The 17056-nt window shown below is 56.1% G+C and overlaps 1 protein-coding gene across 1 annotated transcript in view; it reads right to left on the bottom strand.

Moving 5' to 3' along the window:
• Nucleotides 1–16773, bottom strand: part of LOC114808844 (nascent polypeptide-associated complex subunit alpha, muscle-specific form-like) — an 18325-nt gene extending 1552 nt beyond the window's left edge. Inside the window, exons 1-8 of the mRNA XM_029057005.2 lie at nt 12510–16773; nt 12240–12352; nt 11451–11512; nt 10749–10906; nt 10139–10301; nt 9216–9407; nt 3424–3651; nt 1073–1214 (exon numbers count right to left, since the gene is read on the bottom strand). Coding sequence (XP_028912838.1) covers nt 1073–1214; nt 3424–3651; nt 9216–9407; nt 10139–10301; nt 10749–10906; nt 11451–11512; nt 12240–12352; nt 12510–16671 — 5220 coding nt within the window. The 5' untranslated portion in view covers nt 16672–16773. The remainder of the gene's footprint in view (nt 1–1072; nt 1215–3423; nt 3652–9215; nt 9408–10138; nt 10302–10748; nt 10907–11450; nt 11513–12239; nt 12353–12509) is intronic.
• Between the last annotated feature and the right edge of the window lie 283 nt (nt 16774–17056).

Below are 17056 nucleotides of genomic sequence, written 5' to 3'. Positions count from 1 at the left end.
CTTTGGCTGCTGTTTTTTTCAAAACACACTAGTTAAATTTTACTTTGACTTTCTCAAGAAATAAATGCCAGCTACTGTTCTACTGCCATTGCTATACAAAATACAGAACTGCCCTTTGGTGTAATTTTAGAGTACATTAATAAACTAGACTTAAAAATCAAGGAGTCACATTTTGTAATGCTAAACTTGCCTTTATGGAGTTAATTGGTTACCCATTCTTAGATGCAGAAAAATCCCCAGTAGAGCAGCTCCTTTAAGAATGTCTGGCTGAACAACCTTTAAAGAGTCATTTTCACAGGCTTGTTTCAAGTAGTTTTAAATCTTACAGAAACTCAGAGATCAATAACAGAATGGAAAGAATACCAACAGGACCACTTACTTAGCCGTGCCTCCATCATCGACATACTCCTCTGCTTTCCCCCCACTACTCAGCTTCCTGTTTCAAAAGGGCTTGGTGAGGGGCGTGGGGGACAGCTGCAGAAGCCCCTCCCTGAGCCAGGAGTTTCTGGCCCTCGCTAAAGCTACAGGAGGCAGAGGTTACCAGGAAACCCTCTTCGGGGCAGGGGTGGTGATGGAGGAGGAGCTGACAGGGAAAATATCCTCATTGGGGGTTCAGCCCGTTGGCACAAGACCATCTTTTGCCTCAGTCGTAAGCCAGGTATACACGTGAATGGAAAAGGGACTGTTAAAATAGTTTTGAACCCAGATAAATGGATCGTTAGGTACATTATCTCCTTTGGGGTAAGTTAAATAAAAGCTCTGTCCCATTCTGGTCCTGTTAAAGCCACTTAGAGCAATCCCCAGGAAGGCCCCTTGGCTGATTGTTCTATTGAAATTCAATAGAGTGATTTGCCAAATGCCACCTGAGCTTGTGGGTGTGCTGCCGGCAGCCTTCAATGGAGGTTAATCGTTGGGCCTAACTGGCCAGTTTACTAGCCCATCCTCCCACTGAGAATGGGATCCTTCCCTAACCCTAACCATCACCTACCTCGGGCAAGTGTTTGGCTCCCAAATTAGTCCTGGGCATGCAGGGCAGACTTTCACCTGGACTCTTCATCCAAACATCACTTACCGGGTGCTCCATGTTCAGGTGGCGTAGAAGTGGGAAGGGTGGATCCATGGGCCAACTTGACCCAGAGATATCGCTGGCTTTTCCAGAATCCACCCCATGATCATTGATGCTACTTGAACTTGTGTTGCACTCGGAGTAGAAACTTTTAAAAGAAAAGAGAGCCTCAATTTTTACTGCCATATGATTCAACAACAAACATTTGAAGTCCAGGTTTCCATCTCAACTGTGGCTTTCCAATGTCGGTGTTCCCTCGCTGAAAATACCTTGGATCATCTGTGTCTCCTCAGCTCTAATGAAATCCGTGACCCAGGGTTACCAATGGCCACATCTGAGTCTTTCCATCATATCCCATAGGGCCACCTCTGAAGGGGTAAGGCAGGATTTCAGAACAGTCTGACATGGTCCACCCTCAGGAAGAAAAAGGATTTCCATCCTTAAGCAGCAGTAACTCTTCCTTTAGGGTAAACTTCCCCCACAGCACGGTGAGGTATTGGGGAGTTTGGGAGAGTCTTCCCCTCTAGACTGAAAGCTCGTGAACAGGGAATCCGCCTTTTATATTATATATAAACTACTATATTGTATTCTCCCAAGCATTTAATACAGTGCTCAGCACATAGTAAGAGCTCAAAAAATACAAATGAATGAATGATCAGGGTAGGGATACTAGTTCCGCACTTTGAGCGCAAAGGAAAACTTGGGGGATGCTGGCAATGCTCAATCCTTGGGCCAACATCAGCAACGAGGTTCTTGCTGCAGCCAGACCATCAGTAGCCAGGGGCACGAGAAAGCCCATCCATCCTCGGGGGGAGTTGGGGGGCATGGGGAATGGGGCAATATCCCAGGTACAGGGGGTAGCACTTGGGAAAAAGACCTCATCTGGATTAGATCCCTGCAGCCAGATCCTGTTTTTAAACTCAGCCCTACACTAACTGTACCACTGAATGGAAAAGCAGCTGCTAAAGTGCTTTTTGATTACCAAACTCTCCCTGCCACCACCCTATCCAATTACCCTGGTTGGGAAATTTGGCCCAAGAGGAAAAACTAAAGGTGGTAGACAGATCAAAAGGACCAAATTCCCTCCCTGCTCCCACAGATCCACCTCTCCAAGCTTCCCCCCTCCCATCCTAGGACGTGAGAGCCATTTCCTGTCTTTCCCGTCCTGGGATTCCAGATAAGGTGGGTTAATCCCACCCCCGGTGGCCTTAGCATTCCTCCAACACTGCCTCGCTGATTAACTGCTGGCCCGTCACAAGCTGAGAAGGGAAATTAGAGCAGGTTTCTGGCTTTGCTCTGCCTTGGAAAACTTGGGGGACGAGGCAGAGCTCAGAGGATGGCAGCCCATTCCGGCTGTCAGGAAGGGGAGGAAAAATTGGGATAGTTTAAATCATTCAGTCAATTGTATTTAATAATAATGTTGGTATTTGTTAAGCTCTTACTATGTGCCGAGCACTGTTCTAAGCGCTGGGGTAGACACAGGGGAATCAGGTTGTCCCACGTGGGGCTCACAGTCTTAATCCCCATTTTACAGATGAGGGAACTGAGGCCCAGAGAAGTTAAGTGACTTGCCCACAGTCACACAGCCGACAAGTGGCAGAGCTGGGATTCAAACTCAGGAGCCCTAACTCCAAAGCCCATGCTCTTTCCACTGAGCCACGCTGCATTTAATGAGCACTTACTGTATGCGGAGTACTGTAATAAGCACTTGGGAGAGTATAACAGACATAGTCCCTGCCCACAACAAGCTTACAATTTAGAGGGGGAGATGGACATTAATATCAATAAATTAAAGAGGGATCAGCTCCTCTGGGTCTTGGTCCCAAATAATAATAATGATAATGTTGGTATTTAAGCGCTTACTATGTGCAGAGCACTGTTCTAAGCGCTGGGGTAGACATGGGGGAATCAGGTTGTCCCACGTGGGGCTCACAGTCTTAATCCCCATTTTACAGATGAGGTAACTGAGGCACAGAGAAGTGAAGTGACTTGCCCACAGTCACACAGCTGACAAGTGGCAGAGCTGGGATTCAAACTCATGACCTCTGAGCCCAAAGCCCATGCTCTTTCCACTGAGCCATGCTGCTTCTCTGACTCCCACTTCAAAGTCGAGGTTCCTGAGAAACTGAATTGGAACCTTCCTTGCTTCAGAACTTCTCCCACCCTTCTCCGCCCAACTGCATCTGAGGCAACCACGAGGTCTCTACCCCGGCACGGAGCCCACCCCTCGTCCACCCTTATTTCCGTGACCATGATTGTCCCTGTGCCTCCGTGTCCCCCACTAACCATCGCCCCTGGGCGTCCCCACCCCCGAGCCAGGGGAGACTGGCAGACCCCGGTTCCCAGCGGCCCCTCACCTGGGCAGTTTGGTGGTCCCCAGCTGGGGCTCGGCCCTCAGTACGCATGGGGTCGCGGGGATGGTGGCTGCGTCGCCACAGCTGCAGCAGCTGTAGTCCAACATCCGCAAGTGCAGCTGCTCCTCCGAGTGACTGTAGGCCAGGTTGTCCAAGGAGCTGGCCGACCCCAACCAGGACTGGCCCCAGTCCCGGCCGGACGTGTCGTCGAAGCGGCAGAAGCGGCGATAGCTGCAAGGACGGGATACGGTGGGCTCGGATGGCCTGGTAGGGCAGTGGTTCTCCTCTAGGACCTAGGGCCTCGGGGACAGCTTGGGGTCCCCGCTGAGGGCCGGGGTAAGGGAGGGGAAGGAGAAAGGAAGGAAGGAGACGACCCAGCTCAAGGGGCCTCGCTTGTCCCTCCCCTCCCCTTTGCCCAAACTGCCCCTCCTCACTCTAACTCCTCCTGCGGCCAGGCCTGACACTCCTCCTCGGTTTTTTTCCTGCAATTCTGAATGATACTTGATAAGCACTATGCGCCAGGCACTAAATTAGACACGGGGGTAGACACAGATAATCAGATAGTCCCCATTCCATAGGGAGCTCACAGTCTAAGTTTGCAGGAGGAGGGTTTACTCTCTCTTTTACTGATGAGGTAAACTGAAGCACAGAGAAGTGAAGGAACTTGCCCAAGATCACACAGAAGACAAGTGGCAGAGCTGGGATTAGAACCCACGTCTTCTGATCCCCAGACTCGTGCTTTTTCCATTAGGCCAAACTGCTTCCCCATCTCCTCCTCACTTGATCATTCACCCAATCAATGGTATTTACTGAGCAATTACCTTTTTTCAGTCAATCAATTCTATTTATTGAGTGCTTACTTTGTTTAGAGCACTGTATTAAGCACTTGGGGAGTATCAAACAACACACTTGGCAGACACATTCCCTGCCCACAGTGTACTTATGGTCTAGAGGGGGAGACAGACAATAATTTGAATAAATAAATTATGGATATGTATGTAACGGCTGTGGGGCTGAGGGAGAAGTGAATAAAGGAAGCAATTCAGGGTGACAGGAGCGAGTGAAAAAAGAGGAAATGAAGGCTTAGTCAGGGAAGGCCTCTTAGAGGAGCTTTGCCTTCAGTAGGCGCTTTGAAGGTGGGGAGAGTGATTGTTTGCGGATATAAAAAGGGAGGGTGTTCCAGGCCGGAGGCAGGATGTGGGAGAGAGGTCGGCAGAGAGACAAGATGGAGGTACAGTAAGTATGTTGGCATTAGAGGAGTGAAGTGTGCGGTTGTAGTAGGAGAGAAGTGAGGTGAGGTGGAAGGGGGCAAGGTGATTGCTTTAAAACCACTGCTAAAGAGTCTCTGCTGCAGAGTTGGATGGGTAACCACTAGAGCTTCTTGAGGAGTGGGGAAACGTACTGAACGTTTCTGTAGGAAAATGATCCAGGTAGCAGAGTGAGCTATGAACTGGAGTGGGGAGAGATAGGAGGCTGGGAATTCAGCAAGGAGGCTGATACAGTAGTCAAGGTGGGATAGGGTAAGTGCTTGGATTAATGTGGTAGCAGTTTGGAGAGGATTTTAGCGATGCTGTGAAGATTTTAGTGAAGCAGGTGGTTTAGTGGAAAGAGCACGGGCTTGGGAATCAGAGGATGTGGGTTTTAATCCTGGCTCTGCCACTTGTCTGCTGTCTGGCCTTGGGCAAGCCACTTAACTTCTCCGGGCCTCAGTGACCTCATCTGTAAAATGGGGATGAAGACTGTGAGCCCCGCGTGGGACATTCTGATTATCTTGCATAGTAAGGAGAAGAGTGATTGGCACAGAGAAAGCACTTAACAAATACCGTAATTATTATTTCCATTATTATTATTAGAGCACTGTATTAAGCATTTGGAAAAGTACGGTATAACAGATTTGGTGGACAAGACCCCTGACCACAAGGACCTGACAGTCTACAGGGGAGACAGACATTAAAATAAATTAGAGAGGGGAAATAGTAAAGGAGATGTGCGTAAGTGCTGTGGGGCTGGGGCGCCTATCAAAATGCTTAAGGGGGGTGGTCCATACCATTGGCAACTCCTCCCTTCCCCCTCCTCATTCTTAAATTCTATCAAGAGGCAATGTGAGGTGTAAATTTAGGCAGGCAGGACTTATGCTTCTTCTCCCTTTGGCGTGGCCAAGATGAAAGAAGTCACAGTGTTGGGAGTCACAGGACCTGGATTCTAATCCCGGTTCTGACACAGAGCCTGCTATGTGATCAAGGGCACGTCATTTAACTTCTCTGGGCCTCTGTTTCCTGACCTGTGAAATGGAGATTTGACACCTGCTTTCCTTCCTTAGACTGGGGGATAGATCGTTTGATCTGGTGATCTTTTATCTACCCCCGGGGCTTAGTTCTCGGTGCTCGACACAAAGTATTTGCTTAAGAAAAATAGCCATTTTTAGTAGTTTTAGTATTATCATTAACCTTAAGGCCTAACTGCTTTGAACACGATCTGCAGATTCAACATTTGAAGTCAAAATACTCAGAATTCTACCCAGTGCCAGCTCCTCGCATGCCCCCTGACAAGCTTTCAGCCACTGTTAGACCAATTCAGCGTGGAAATAACTCCATCCTGACCCAAATAGTGGCCACGTGATTCCAGGAGCCCTGGGCAAGGGCCAATTTCTCCATGCCCAGAGACTAGGAGCTCCTTGAGGGCAGGGATTGGGTCTGCCAACTCTACTGTATTGCACTGTGCCCAACACTTGCTACAATGCTCTGCACACAGTAAGCATGCTGAGAAGCAGCGTGATCTATCAGAAAGAGCGAGGGCCTAGGAGTCGGAGGACCTGGGTTCAAACCTGCCCCCTGCCTGCTGTGTAACCTGGGGCAAGTCGCTTAACTTGTCTGTGCCTCAGTTACCTCTGTGCCTCAGCTAATAGGAATGAAATCCTCCTCCCTCCAATTTAGACTGAGCGCCCCATGTGGGACAGGGACCTAATCCAATCTGATTCATCTTCTATCCTAGAAGACGCTTCTAGAAAAGCAGCATGGCTTAGTGGAAAAAGCCCGGGCTTAAGAGTCAGAGGTTGTGGATTCTAATCCCAGCTCCGCCACTTATCAGCTGTGTGACTTTGAGCATGTCACTTCACTTATCTGTGCCACAGTTACCTCATCTGTAAAATGGGGATTAAGACTCTGAGCCCCACGTGGGACAACCTGACTACTCTCTATCTACCCCAGCGCTTAGAACGGTGCTTGGTACATAGTGAGTGCTTAACAAAAACCATAATTATTATTATTACCCGCCCCAGTGTTTAGTACAATGTCTGGCACTTAAGTGCTTAAAAAGCACCATAAAAAAAAAATCACTGATTGATGAGAAGCCAGCCAGACCCCTGGGTCTGGAATGTCCTCCCCCCACTCAGGCCGGAACTGGAGCCTCCAGGCTCCTCTTCCTCGGCTTCCGGATGGAGCTGTTGAGCCGCCCCCTCCCCTCCACCTTCCCGTTCCTCTGGGGGCTTAGTGCTGCCTCAGCATTCCTGCCACCCCAGCCTGGGGATTCACAGGAAGCATTTCAAGCAGTTCCCTCGACTCGTCAGTTTAGTTCTAACTAGTTTTAGATAGAATTAGTTTTAGTTCTATCTAGTTTTCTAGAGAAGGAGCGTGGCTTAGTGGAAAAAGCCCAGGCTTGGGAGTCAGAAGTTGCGGGTTCTAATTCCGGCTCCGCTGCTTGTCAACTGACTTGCCCAAAGTCATTTAACTTCTCTGGGCCTCAGTTCCCTCATCTGTAAAATGGGGATTAAGACTATGAGCCCCACCTGGGACAACCTGATTCCCTTGTGTCTACCCCAGCTGTTAGAACAAGGCTTGGTACATAGTAAGTGCTTAACAAATACCAGCATTATTATTATCCACCTAGTCCTTGTCACCAGGTCCTGTCACTTCTACCTTTACAACCTCTCTAGAGTCTACCCCTTCCTCTCTGGGCAAACTGCTACCGTGCTGATCCAAGCTCCTAACCTAGCCCACCTTGACTACTGCATCTGCCTTCTCGCTGACCTCCTTGCCTCCTGCCTCTTCTTCCCACTCCAGTAATAATAATAATAATGGCATTTGTTATGTGCTTACTATGTGCCATTCATTCATTCTTATCAAGCGCTTACTGTGTGCAGAGCACTGTACTAAATGCTTGGAAAGTACAATTCAGCAAAAAAGAGAGACAACCCCTGCCCAGAATGGGCAGTCTAGAAGGGGGGAGGGACAGACATCAAAACAAGTAAACAGGCATCAATAGCATCAATATAAGTAAATAGAATTATAGATATATATACATCATTAATAAAGTAAATAGAATTATAAATATGTACCTAGATATACACAAGTGTTGTGGGGTGGGGGTTGGGGGGTAGAGCAGAGGGAGTGAGTGTGCCAAACACTGTTCTAACTGCTGGGGTAGACACAAGTTAATCAGATGGGACACAGTCCTTGTCCAACATGGGGCTCTCACTCTTAATCCCCATTTTACAGACAAGATAACTGAGAAACAGAGAAGCTAAGTGATGTGCACAAGGTCACAGAGCAGACAGGTCTATGTATGAGTCAGGATTAGAACACAGTCCATACTTCACTCTGCTGCCTGGATCATTTTTTCTAAAAAAAAAGAAGTTCAAGTCCACATTTCCCCACTTGTCAAAAACCTCCCAGTGGTTGCCCATCCATTTCTGCATCAAACAGGAATTCTTTACTATCAGCTTCAAGGCGTTCATTCAGTTCTCATCCTCTTACCTCATCTCAGTGATCTCCTACTATGACTTATAACCACACACACCATTCCTGCAGCACCTATTTCACCTCTGTACCTCAATCTCACTATCTCACCCCCAACCCTTTACTCAGAAGAACCTCCCTCTCTATATAGAAATATCATGGCTCAGTGGAAAGAGCATGGGCTCTGGAGTCAGGGCTCATGAGTTCGAATCCCAGCTCTGCCACTTGTCGGCTGTGTGACTGTGGGCAAGTCACTTAACTTCTCTGGGCCTCAGTTCCCTCATCTGTAAAATGGGGATCAAGACTGTGAGCCCCACGTGGGACAACCTGATTCCCCTATGTCTACCCCAGCGCTTAGAACAGTGCTCGGCACATAGTAAGCGCTTAACAAATACCAACATTATTATTATTATTATTATTAATATAGATATATACATATATACACAAGTACTGTGGGGCGGGGGGCGGATAGAGCAGAGGTGGGGAGTCGGTGCGATGGGGAGGGGGAGGAGGAGCAGAGGAAAAGGGGGACTCAGGCTGGGAAGGCCTCCTGGAGGAGGTGCGCTGCTATTATTATCACTACTACCACACACCTCTTAAAACTACTGTTACTACTGCTATGCCTATTACTACTACAACTAATTAATTAATTAATGGTGGTATTTGTTAAGCGCTTACTATGTGCTGAGCACTGTTCTAAGCCCTGGGTTGGATACAGGGTAATGAGGCTGTCCCACGTGAGGCTCACGGTCTTAATCCCCACTGTCCAGATGAGGGAACTGAAGCACCGAGAAGTGAAGTGACTTGCCCAAAATCACACAGCTGACAGGTGGCGGGATTAGAACCCATGACCTCCGACTCCTAAGCCCGGGCTCTTTCCACTGAGCCACGCTGCTTCTCTACACTGCCTCCTGCTACTCCTACTGCTGCTGGGGGCAGAGCCCCAAGCAATAAGGGCAACGTAAACGGAGGAGGACCTGAGCGGGCAGTTCTCCAGCAGTTTGGGGTGGGAGGTAGCTCCCGCCCAGTCCTGCCCCTCCACGCCGGACCGCAGTCACCTACCTGCTCCTGGTCTGGTTGACTCTGGCCTCCACCAGCGTGGCCTTGAATCTGCGGACCACAGCGTAAGCCGCCAGGGCAGCGACGAGCCCCACGGCCAGCAGGATGCCGGCCACCAGGCCCAGCAGACCCCACCGGGTCACCCGGTAATCACACCTCTGCCCCATGAACCAGAAGTCGCTGCCAATGGGGCACCTGCAGGGCGAAGGTGGGGAAAGAGGCATCGGAGAGGACCCGGATTCATCCCTGCCAACCCAGCTGGGGACCTGGGCCGAGGAACTCGCTAACCCTGGGGGCCGGGGAGAGGCGGTGTGCCAATCCCCTCGCTCCACGGGCTGTAATTCCCGGCCAATTATCCCGTGGCCCGGGCAGGTTGGGCCGTGGGCCCGGGGAAGATTCGGCGGACTCGCCTAGGACTTCTGGAGGCCGGAACTGTGGCTCCGGGATGATCCCCATGGGATCCCGTGGGCTGGAAGTGGGGTGGTAGTGATCAGGCCAGGGGGCCATTAGTGGGAAGGAAGAGGAAGGGGAAGGGAGGAGAAGGGAGGAGCTGATCTGGGCCCAGGAAAGGAGGTCTCAAGCCTCAGAGAGTCCAGCCCAGGCATTGGAAGATGGGGACATTTGCCCAACCAGAGACTAATTGCAAGGCAGCGTATCAAAGCTGGATCGTTTAGGCCAGTGGAGACACCAGCAAACTAGCCAGACTCTTATCTGAGAGCCAATCCGAGGGGCAGAGAGAGGCGGGGGAGGGGCGGGGAGGGCAGGGGACCGCACTGTGGGACTGGACGACGGACCCGCAGCTCCTCCAAATGGCCGCTCGGCTCTTCCCACCGAATCCAGCAGAATCCATCTCGGGCAAAGAGAGAACTTTCCCACTGCCCCCAGCGAAGGATTCCCGGAGGTCCGGACGGGGCCCGAGGACTCACTGGCACAGGGGCCCCTGGCCCTGCAGATGGGTGCAGATGCCCTGGTTCCGGCAGAAGTCCCGGTGGCACAGTGAGGTGCAGCTGGCATTGCCACCCTGGCTGAGGGCACACTCAAAGCCAGCGGGGCAGGAGAAGAGCAAAGAACACAGGTCCAGCGGGCTCTCTTCTCAGGGCCGGGGGGTCCCGGGAAGGGGGGGGGGCACAGAAACCACGGCTCAGACATGGCAGCGACCCTAAAACATGACCCCAAAAACCATCCCCCCAGCCCCGCCGTTCCATGGGGCCAAGGCACTCAGTCGGGGCGGCTGACCAGCAGGAGAGCCAGGTGGCCCCCAACCCCCGGCAACACCGCGACCCAGCCGGCCGGTCCCCACACCCCCGGTGTGGATGGGGATCTGAGATTGGGATGCCCCGGTTTGGGGGATTCCACTTCTATTCCAGGCCCGGGCCGGGCTGGGCCACCACCAGCAGCAACCGCCCCCGTGGACGGGAGCAAAATGGATCCTTACCTGGCCTCCCAACCAGGGACCACCCTCCCCGCGCACCTTCGTCCCCAGCCCCACCCGGACGGCCCGGGGTACCCGCCGCTGCCCCGGTGGGTGTCGTTTACCGGGTATCTGGCTCCGCAGCACTGGGGAGCTGAGCGGGCCGGAGCGGAAGAGTCGATCCATCGTCGCGACGTCCAACTGCAAGTCCGGGCCCCAGGGCCGAGCCACGGCCAACTCCCCACTGATCACCACGTCGTACTGGATCACCACGCTGCCCGGCCTGCGGGGCCGCCGGGGCTCAGGTTCGGGAGGCTGATGTGCCCCCGGGAGTGAACTTTGGAGGTCATCTAGGCAATCCCCCTGCCTCCAGGCAGCACTCCCCCTAAACCAGCCCAGACCAGGAAGAATCTTGCCTGTTTTTTAAGGTCCGCCCTCAGCCTCCCTCGGAGAACCATCGAAACCCTCCACAACTCTGCCTGCCAGGAAGTTCTTCTCTGGCTCTAATCTAAATCCCTCCTGCTGCACTTTATGACTCCTTCCCCAGTCCGACCTTTGAGGGAGACAGAAAAGAGATGACGAGGTGCCCTCGGTAACTACTAACGGGGTCTGTCTGTGTCTCCAACTTCTCCCAGGCCAAACCATCCCACTCGCGCTAGCTTTTCTTTGGAAACTTCTCTGTTTCTTAAACCCTTAACCTTCTCCCTAACTCCGACTGAGCCAGACTGGTCCTGGGCCGTGGCGCGGAGAGGAAGGCGGCCGGCGTGGACGACCCTGCGGGCCGGAGGTCCGGAGGACCGCCCGCAGAGAACCTCGGGGAGACTCACCGGACTCTCCGTACCTCCAGGTGCTGGAAGCCCGGGACAGAGGAAGAGAAGAAGGGCAAAACCTGGGGAGCAGGAGGTGGGAAGGTCAGAGAAGGGGCAGGGCTGCATCTCTTCCCGGGCCCCAGTGAGAGATGAGGGCGGCAAGTGTCCTCGGCCCTGCCTGGTGACGTGCTGCTCTCCAGCTCCTGGCGAAGAGCCCCGCCACTGAAGCAGGAGTCCTACGTTCCCCGATCGGTCCCACCCCAAACCCAGGTGTCCTGCATCCCATCAGCCCCACCGTCATCCTGAGGGGTCCCATGTTCCCCCCATCCAGTCCTGCCATCATCTTGGGGGTCCTTTGCCTCCTCCCCATCCCCCAACACCATTGCCATCCCAGGGGTCCTGCATCCTCTCACACCAGCACCACCACCATTGCAGGGATCCTGTGACCCCTTCCCCCGCAACAAGTCCTGCCACCAGCCCAGGGGTCCCGTATCCCCCGGCCACCATCCTGAGGGTCCAGTGTCATCACCCCCGACCAGTGCCGCCGCCATCCCAGGGGTCCTGCATCCCCCCATCACCATCCTGAGGGTCCAGTGTCGTCACCCCCGACTAGTGCTGCCACCATCCCAAGGGTCCTGCATCCCCCCACCCGACCAACCGCCATCTCAGGGATCCCGTGTCCCCTCACCAGTACCGCCAACCCACAGGTCCTGCCCCCCACCAGTTTTGCCACCCTCCTGAGGGTCCCGCCAGCCGGCCCCGCCGCCACCATCGCTTCGACCACCCCTCACCGTCCCTCACCCTCACCGTCTCATTGAAGCTCCTAAGCAGGTCCTGGTACTCGCATGAGCGGTGGTCCCAGAAGCCAGGGACAAAGTTCATTTCCAGCACCAAAAGGCAGGGAATGTGGAGTGATGGTGCTGGAGAGAGAGGGGCAGGGGGAGGCCCAAGGCCCCAGCCACCATCTCCCACCGTATTCGGACAGCCCCCGTCCACGCTGCCCGGGCCCAGGCCCGGCCCCCGCCGCTCTCCCCTCTCCCACGGGGCCGGCCCAGGCCACGGAGACAACTCACTCACCTCTCACCTCAGGCACGCGGTTCCCCACGATGAAGAAGCGATCTCTCCCAGAGGTGGGTGCTCCACTGGAGGGCATGGGCCCAGAGACCCCGGGGGCACGTGGGGTTCTTGGAGGTGGAGTGGCTTCCGGGGGGCTGGGGGTCACGGTGTTCGTTCTGGGCGTGATTTCCTCTGGACCCCCAACAGTGCCCCCAGGGTGCCAGTCTGTTGGATCCAGTTGGCCTCTCTGAGGTGGAGTCTCAGAGGGGTGTTCAAAGCCCTGAGGTGGGGACCCCTGAGTGCCGCCTCCACGCTCCCCTCCTCGCAACCGCCATCGAGGGGCTGCCCGGTCCTGTCCCTCCCTCCTCCCAGCTGCCCGGGGAGCAGGGTCTCTCCCGGGGGAGGCTGAGGCCGAGGCAGGAAGGGCAATGTGGGGTGTCCAGCTCTCGACGGCTCCTGCCCTGGGGCTTGTGGTCAGGGATGGCGCTGGCCGGGTGGCAGAGGCTGAGGCAGGCAGAGCACCAGGCAATGTCCGGCCCTCACCAACTCCTTCCCTGGGGCTTGTGGTCAGAGAGGGCGCTGGCTGAGTGGCAGAGGCTGAGCCGGGCAGAGAAACGGGCAATGTCCGGTCCTCAGCAGCTCCTTCCCGGGGGCTTGCGGTCAGGGAAAGCTCCGGATGAGGGGCAGAGGTCGAAGGAGGCAGAGAACCAGGCAATGTCCAGCCCGTAGCAGCTTCTGACTGGGGGCTTGTGGTTAGGGAAAACGGTGCACTGGGGACAGAGGTTGAAGAGGCCAGAGAACTGGGCAACGTCCAACTCTCAGCAACTCGTTCCCGGGAGCTTGCGGTCACAGAGGGCACTGGCCGGGCAGCAGAAGCAGAGGCAGATAGAGCACTGGGCAATATCCAACCCTCGGCAGCTCCCGCCTGGGTCAGGGAAGGCACTGGCCAGGTGGCAGAGGCCGAGGCTGGCAGAGAACTGGGCAATGTCAAGTCCTCAGCAGCTCCCTCCCAGGGGCTTATGGTCATGGAGGGCACTGGCTGGGTGGCAGAGGCTGAGGCAGGCAGAGAACTGGGCCATGTCCAGTCCTCAGCAGCTCCCACCTGGGGGCTTGTGGACAGAGAAAGCGCTGGATGCGGGGCAGAAGCCGAGGAAAGCCGAGAACTGGGCAATGTCCAGCCCTCGGCAACTCCTGCCCGGGGGCTCTTGGTCAGAAAGGGCACTGGCTGGGTGGCAGAGGTTGAGGCAGGTGGAGCACTGGGCAATGTCGAGCTCTCAGCAGTTTTTCCCTGGGGGCTTAGGGTCAGGGAGGGCACTGGCTGGGCAGCGGAGGCTGAGGCACGTAAAGTAGCGGGCAACGTCCAGGCCCCAGCAGCTCCTGCTCGGGGACTTGGGGTCAGGGAAGACACTGGCCAGGCAGCAGAAGCTGAGCCAGGCAGCGAAGCCAATGTCCAGCCCTCAGCAGCTCCTGCCTGGGGACGTTTGGTCAGAAAGGGCGCTGGCTGGGTGGCAGAGGCTGAGGCAGGCAGAATACTGGCCAATGTCCAGCCCTCAGCAGCTCCTGCCTGGGGTCCTGTGGTCAGGGAGGCCGCTGGCCAGGCGGCAGAGGCTGAGCCAGGCAGAGAACTGGGCGATGTCCAGCCTTCAGCACCTCCTGCTCGGGGGCTTGAGATCAGGAAAGAAGCTGGCCAGGCAGCAGAAGCTAAGGCAGGTAGAGCACCAGGTAATGTCCTGTCCTCAGCAGTTTGTCCCTGGGAGCTTGTGGTCAGGGAAGACAGTGGCCAGGCAGCGGAGGTTGAGGCAGACGGAGCACCGGGCAATGTCCAGCCCTCGGCAGCTCCTGCCGGGGAACTTGTGGTGAGGGAAGGCACTGGCGGGGCAGTGGAGAAGAACTGCAGAAAAGAGGGTGGGACAGAGCCCCCCTCCTCCTCTGGAAGGGCCAGGATCCCTTGCGTTCCTCTTACCCCCGGGACCCTCAGGATCACTGAGGGAGCAACGGGGTGGGCAGGGGCCTCTGGACTCAGGCTGGTCACAGAGGGAGGGTGAGGACTGAGTGCAGGGGGCGCCCAGGACCGGGGAGACATAACCACAGAAATATCGGTTCCTTTCTTCCCCGAGGCCCTCACAGAGGTGGCCTCCAGACCCTCTGGGGGCTCCTCAACAGCCACCCCAAAAGGGGTGTTTCCAGGTCCTGAGAATGAGATAAAGGGTGAGCTGGGGGGGACCCGGGGTCGTGGAGATATGACCACAGCCATATCAACGCCCTCCATTGAAGGGGCCAACACGGAGGGAGCCACCAGACCTCCTTGGGGCCCCTCCTTGATCACCCCAGAAGAGGGGCTTCCAGGTCCTGAGGGTGAGGTAAAGAGGCTGTTGAGGGAGGCGCAGGGCCGGGAAGACACAAGCGCAGCAGCATCAGCTCCCTCTGTAAAATGGGCCGTCATGGAGACGGTCACCGGACCCCCTTGGGGCCGCTGCCTGGCCATCCCAGATTTGGGGATTTCAGGTCCTGGGAGTGAGGTAAAGGGCGAGCCGGAGCTTGGAGAGGAGGCTGCAGCCGAGGCCCAGGATGTAGCAGGGGTGGAGGTTCTGCGGTCGGGAGTCGCAGAGGTGGGGTCTCCAATCCCCACGGTGGAGGGCCAGAGATTCGTCCAGGAGTCAGTGCCCACCGGAGATGGACCAGCAGGGTTGTGGGTGGGGAAGAAGCCCAGGCCCGGGGTAGAGGTGAGGGGGCCTGGCTCTGGGTGATGACTCTCCAGCGGAGCCGGGGTGCGGGCCGTCGTCCTGAGGAGCCACGCCCATTGGGTGGCCCGGGAGGCTGGGGGCTCTGGGTAGGCCTGAGGAGAGCCCAAGGATGGCGTCAAAGGGAGGACAGAGGATGTGGGGGTCCCGGGGGAGGCTTGGAGGGTCCACCTGGGGTTCGCTCTGGTGTGGGGTGCCCCTGGGATTCCCCAGGCCCAGCTGGTCCTACTGGGCCGGGAAGGCTTGGGAGTTGCGTGGCGTCTTCCGGGCCCGAGGGCATCCCGGAGGTCGGGAGCTCTGGAGAGGGGCGGAGTGGGAGATCCTGGAGCCTCCCGGCTCGCGGCTGGGGGTCCGGTGAAGGTGTCGCCGAGCAGGGAGTTTGTGGGAGAAGAGATCCACACTCCTGGCATGACGGAGCTCCTCTGGCCCTGTCCTGGCTTCCCCCACGCTTCCGCTGGGCAGCACGTCCCAGGAGCTGCTGCCACCCCAGGGGCCCTGCCCTCTGGCACCCTGCCCAGGGCTCCCAGCGTCCTCGGGACGCTGGACGGGCGGTGCCGACGCGGGTCCATCCGCTTGAGCAGCCACTGCCTCGCTGTCCCAGGATAGGGCTCGCCGGTGGTCAAGATGGCCGGCCCCGGGGGGAGGGCCGCCCTGGGAGAAGGCCAGCTTAACCCACGCCCGGAGCCCATGGCCAGCGAGCTCAGCTCTGTCGGACCGGTCGGTGACGAGTCTGTGGGCCCGGTGCCCTGGCCGGGCAGGGGCAGCCCGCTCCGGCCCTCTCCTGCCGAGCCCCTCTGGGCCCCGAGGTGCTCCGCGGCAGGTGGGCTGGTGTAGGGCCCACCCGGGGTCCAGGGGGTGGTCTGGGCAGCCACAGTCAGAAGGCCCAGAGTCACTGCTTGGCTGGTGCCATTGCCAGAGGGCGTCGGGGGCCGGTGGTCCAGCCGGGGTGGCAGTCGTTCCGGCAAGGACGGGAGCCGGAGGGCCGGGGCGGGGCTGGGAGAGGCCAGATCTTCAGGGACTGACTGGGAAAACTCCTCCATTGTCCAGAGGTGGGAATCCAGATCCTCCTTCCTGCTGCCAGCAGCAGCAGCAGCAGCATGGCTGAGGCTCCCAGGTCCCGGGACTGCCAAGGTCCCCTCTCGGACACCAAAGAGGACAGATGGTGTCACTGCCACCCAGGTGATGTCCTCAGGCCTCTCAGCATCCAAGAAGGCCACCCCTCGCATGCCAGGGGCCTCCACGCTCCTCTCCTGGGGGACCGGCGAGATGACCCGCCTCACAGCAGCTCTGACCATCACCCGGGGTCCCGGGGGCCGGGTGAAGAAAGGGTGGCTGAGCCGAGTCCAGGGAGAAGAGGGCCTGGGGCGGCGAGGCAGAGGGGGGCTGGGTGGAGCCGTGGACCCTAGCCCGGGAGCCATCCCTTCTGCCGGTGACGCCGTCATCCTCCGGCCCGCATCTGGAAGGAGGAAGAGAAGAGAGACGAGGGAGGAACCAGGAGGGTCAGGATCAACTCCAGTAGGATCACCTAAGCTCCTGCTGTGAGCAGAAACTTGGCTAAGCGCTTGGGGAATACCCAGAAGCAGTAGAAGATGCAAGCCCTGCCTTCGAGGACACTAGAACCGGAGACAGAAGACACAAACAGCGCTTAGAAGGGTGCCCGGCATATAGTAAGCACTTAACAAATACCACCAAAAAAAACATACACCACAGGGAAAATGAGAGAGTCGATTTCAGTAAGAGCCGCCAAATAACAGACTATTATTGAAAATAATAATAATAATGGCATTTGTTAAGCCAGGCACTAGTCTAAGCACTGGGGTGGATACA

This window comes from Ornithorhynchus anatinus, chromosome 2 (genome assembly GCF_004115215.2).
Source record: "Ornithorhynchus anatinus isolate Pmale09 chromosome 2, mOrnAna1.pri.v4, whole genome shotgun sequence".
In the NCBI taxonomy this organism is placed as follows: Eukaryota; Metazoa; Chordata; class Mammalia; order Monotremata; family Ornithorhynchidae; genus Ornithorhynchus; species Ornithorhynchus anatinus.
This window is presented reverse-complemented; position numbering and strand designations above follow the sequence as displayed.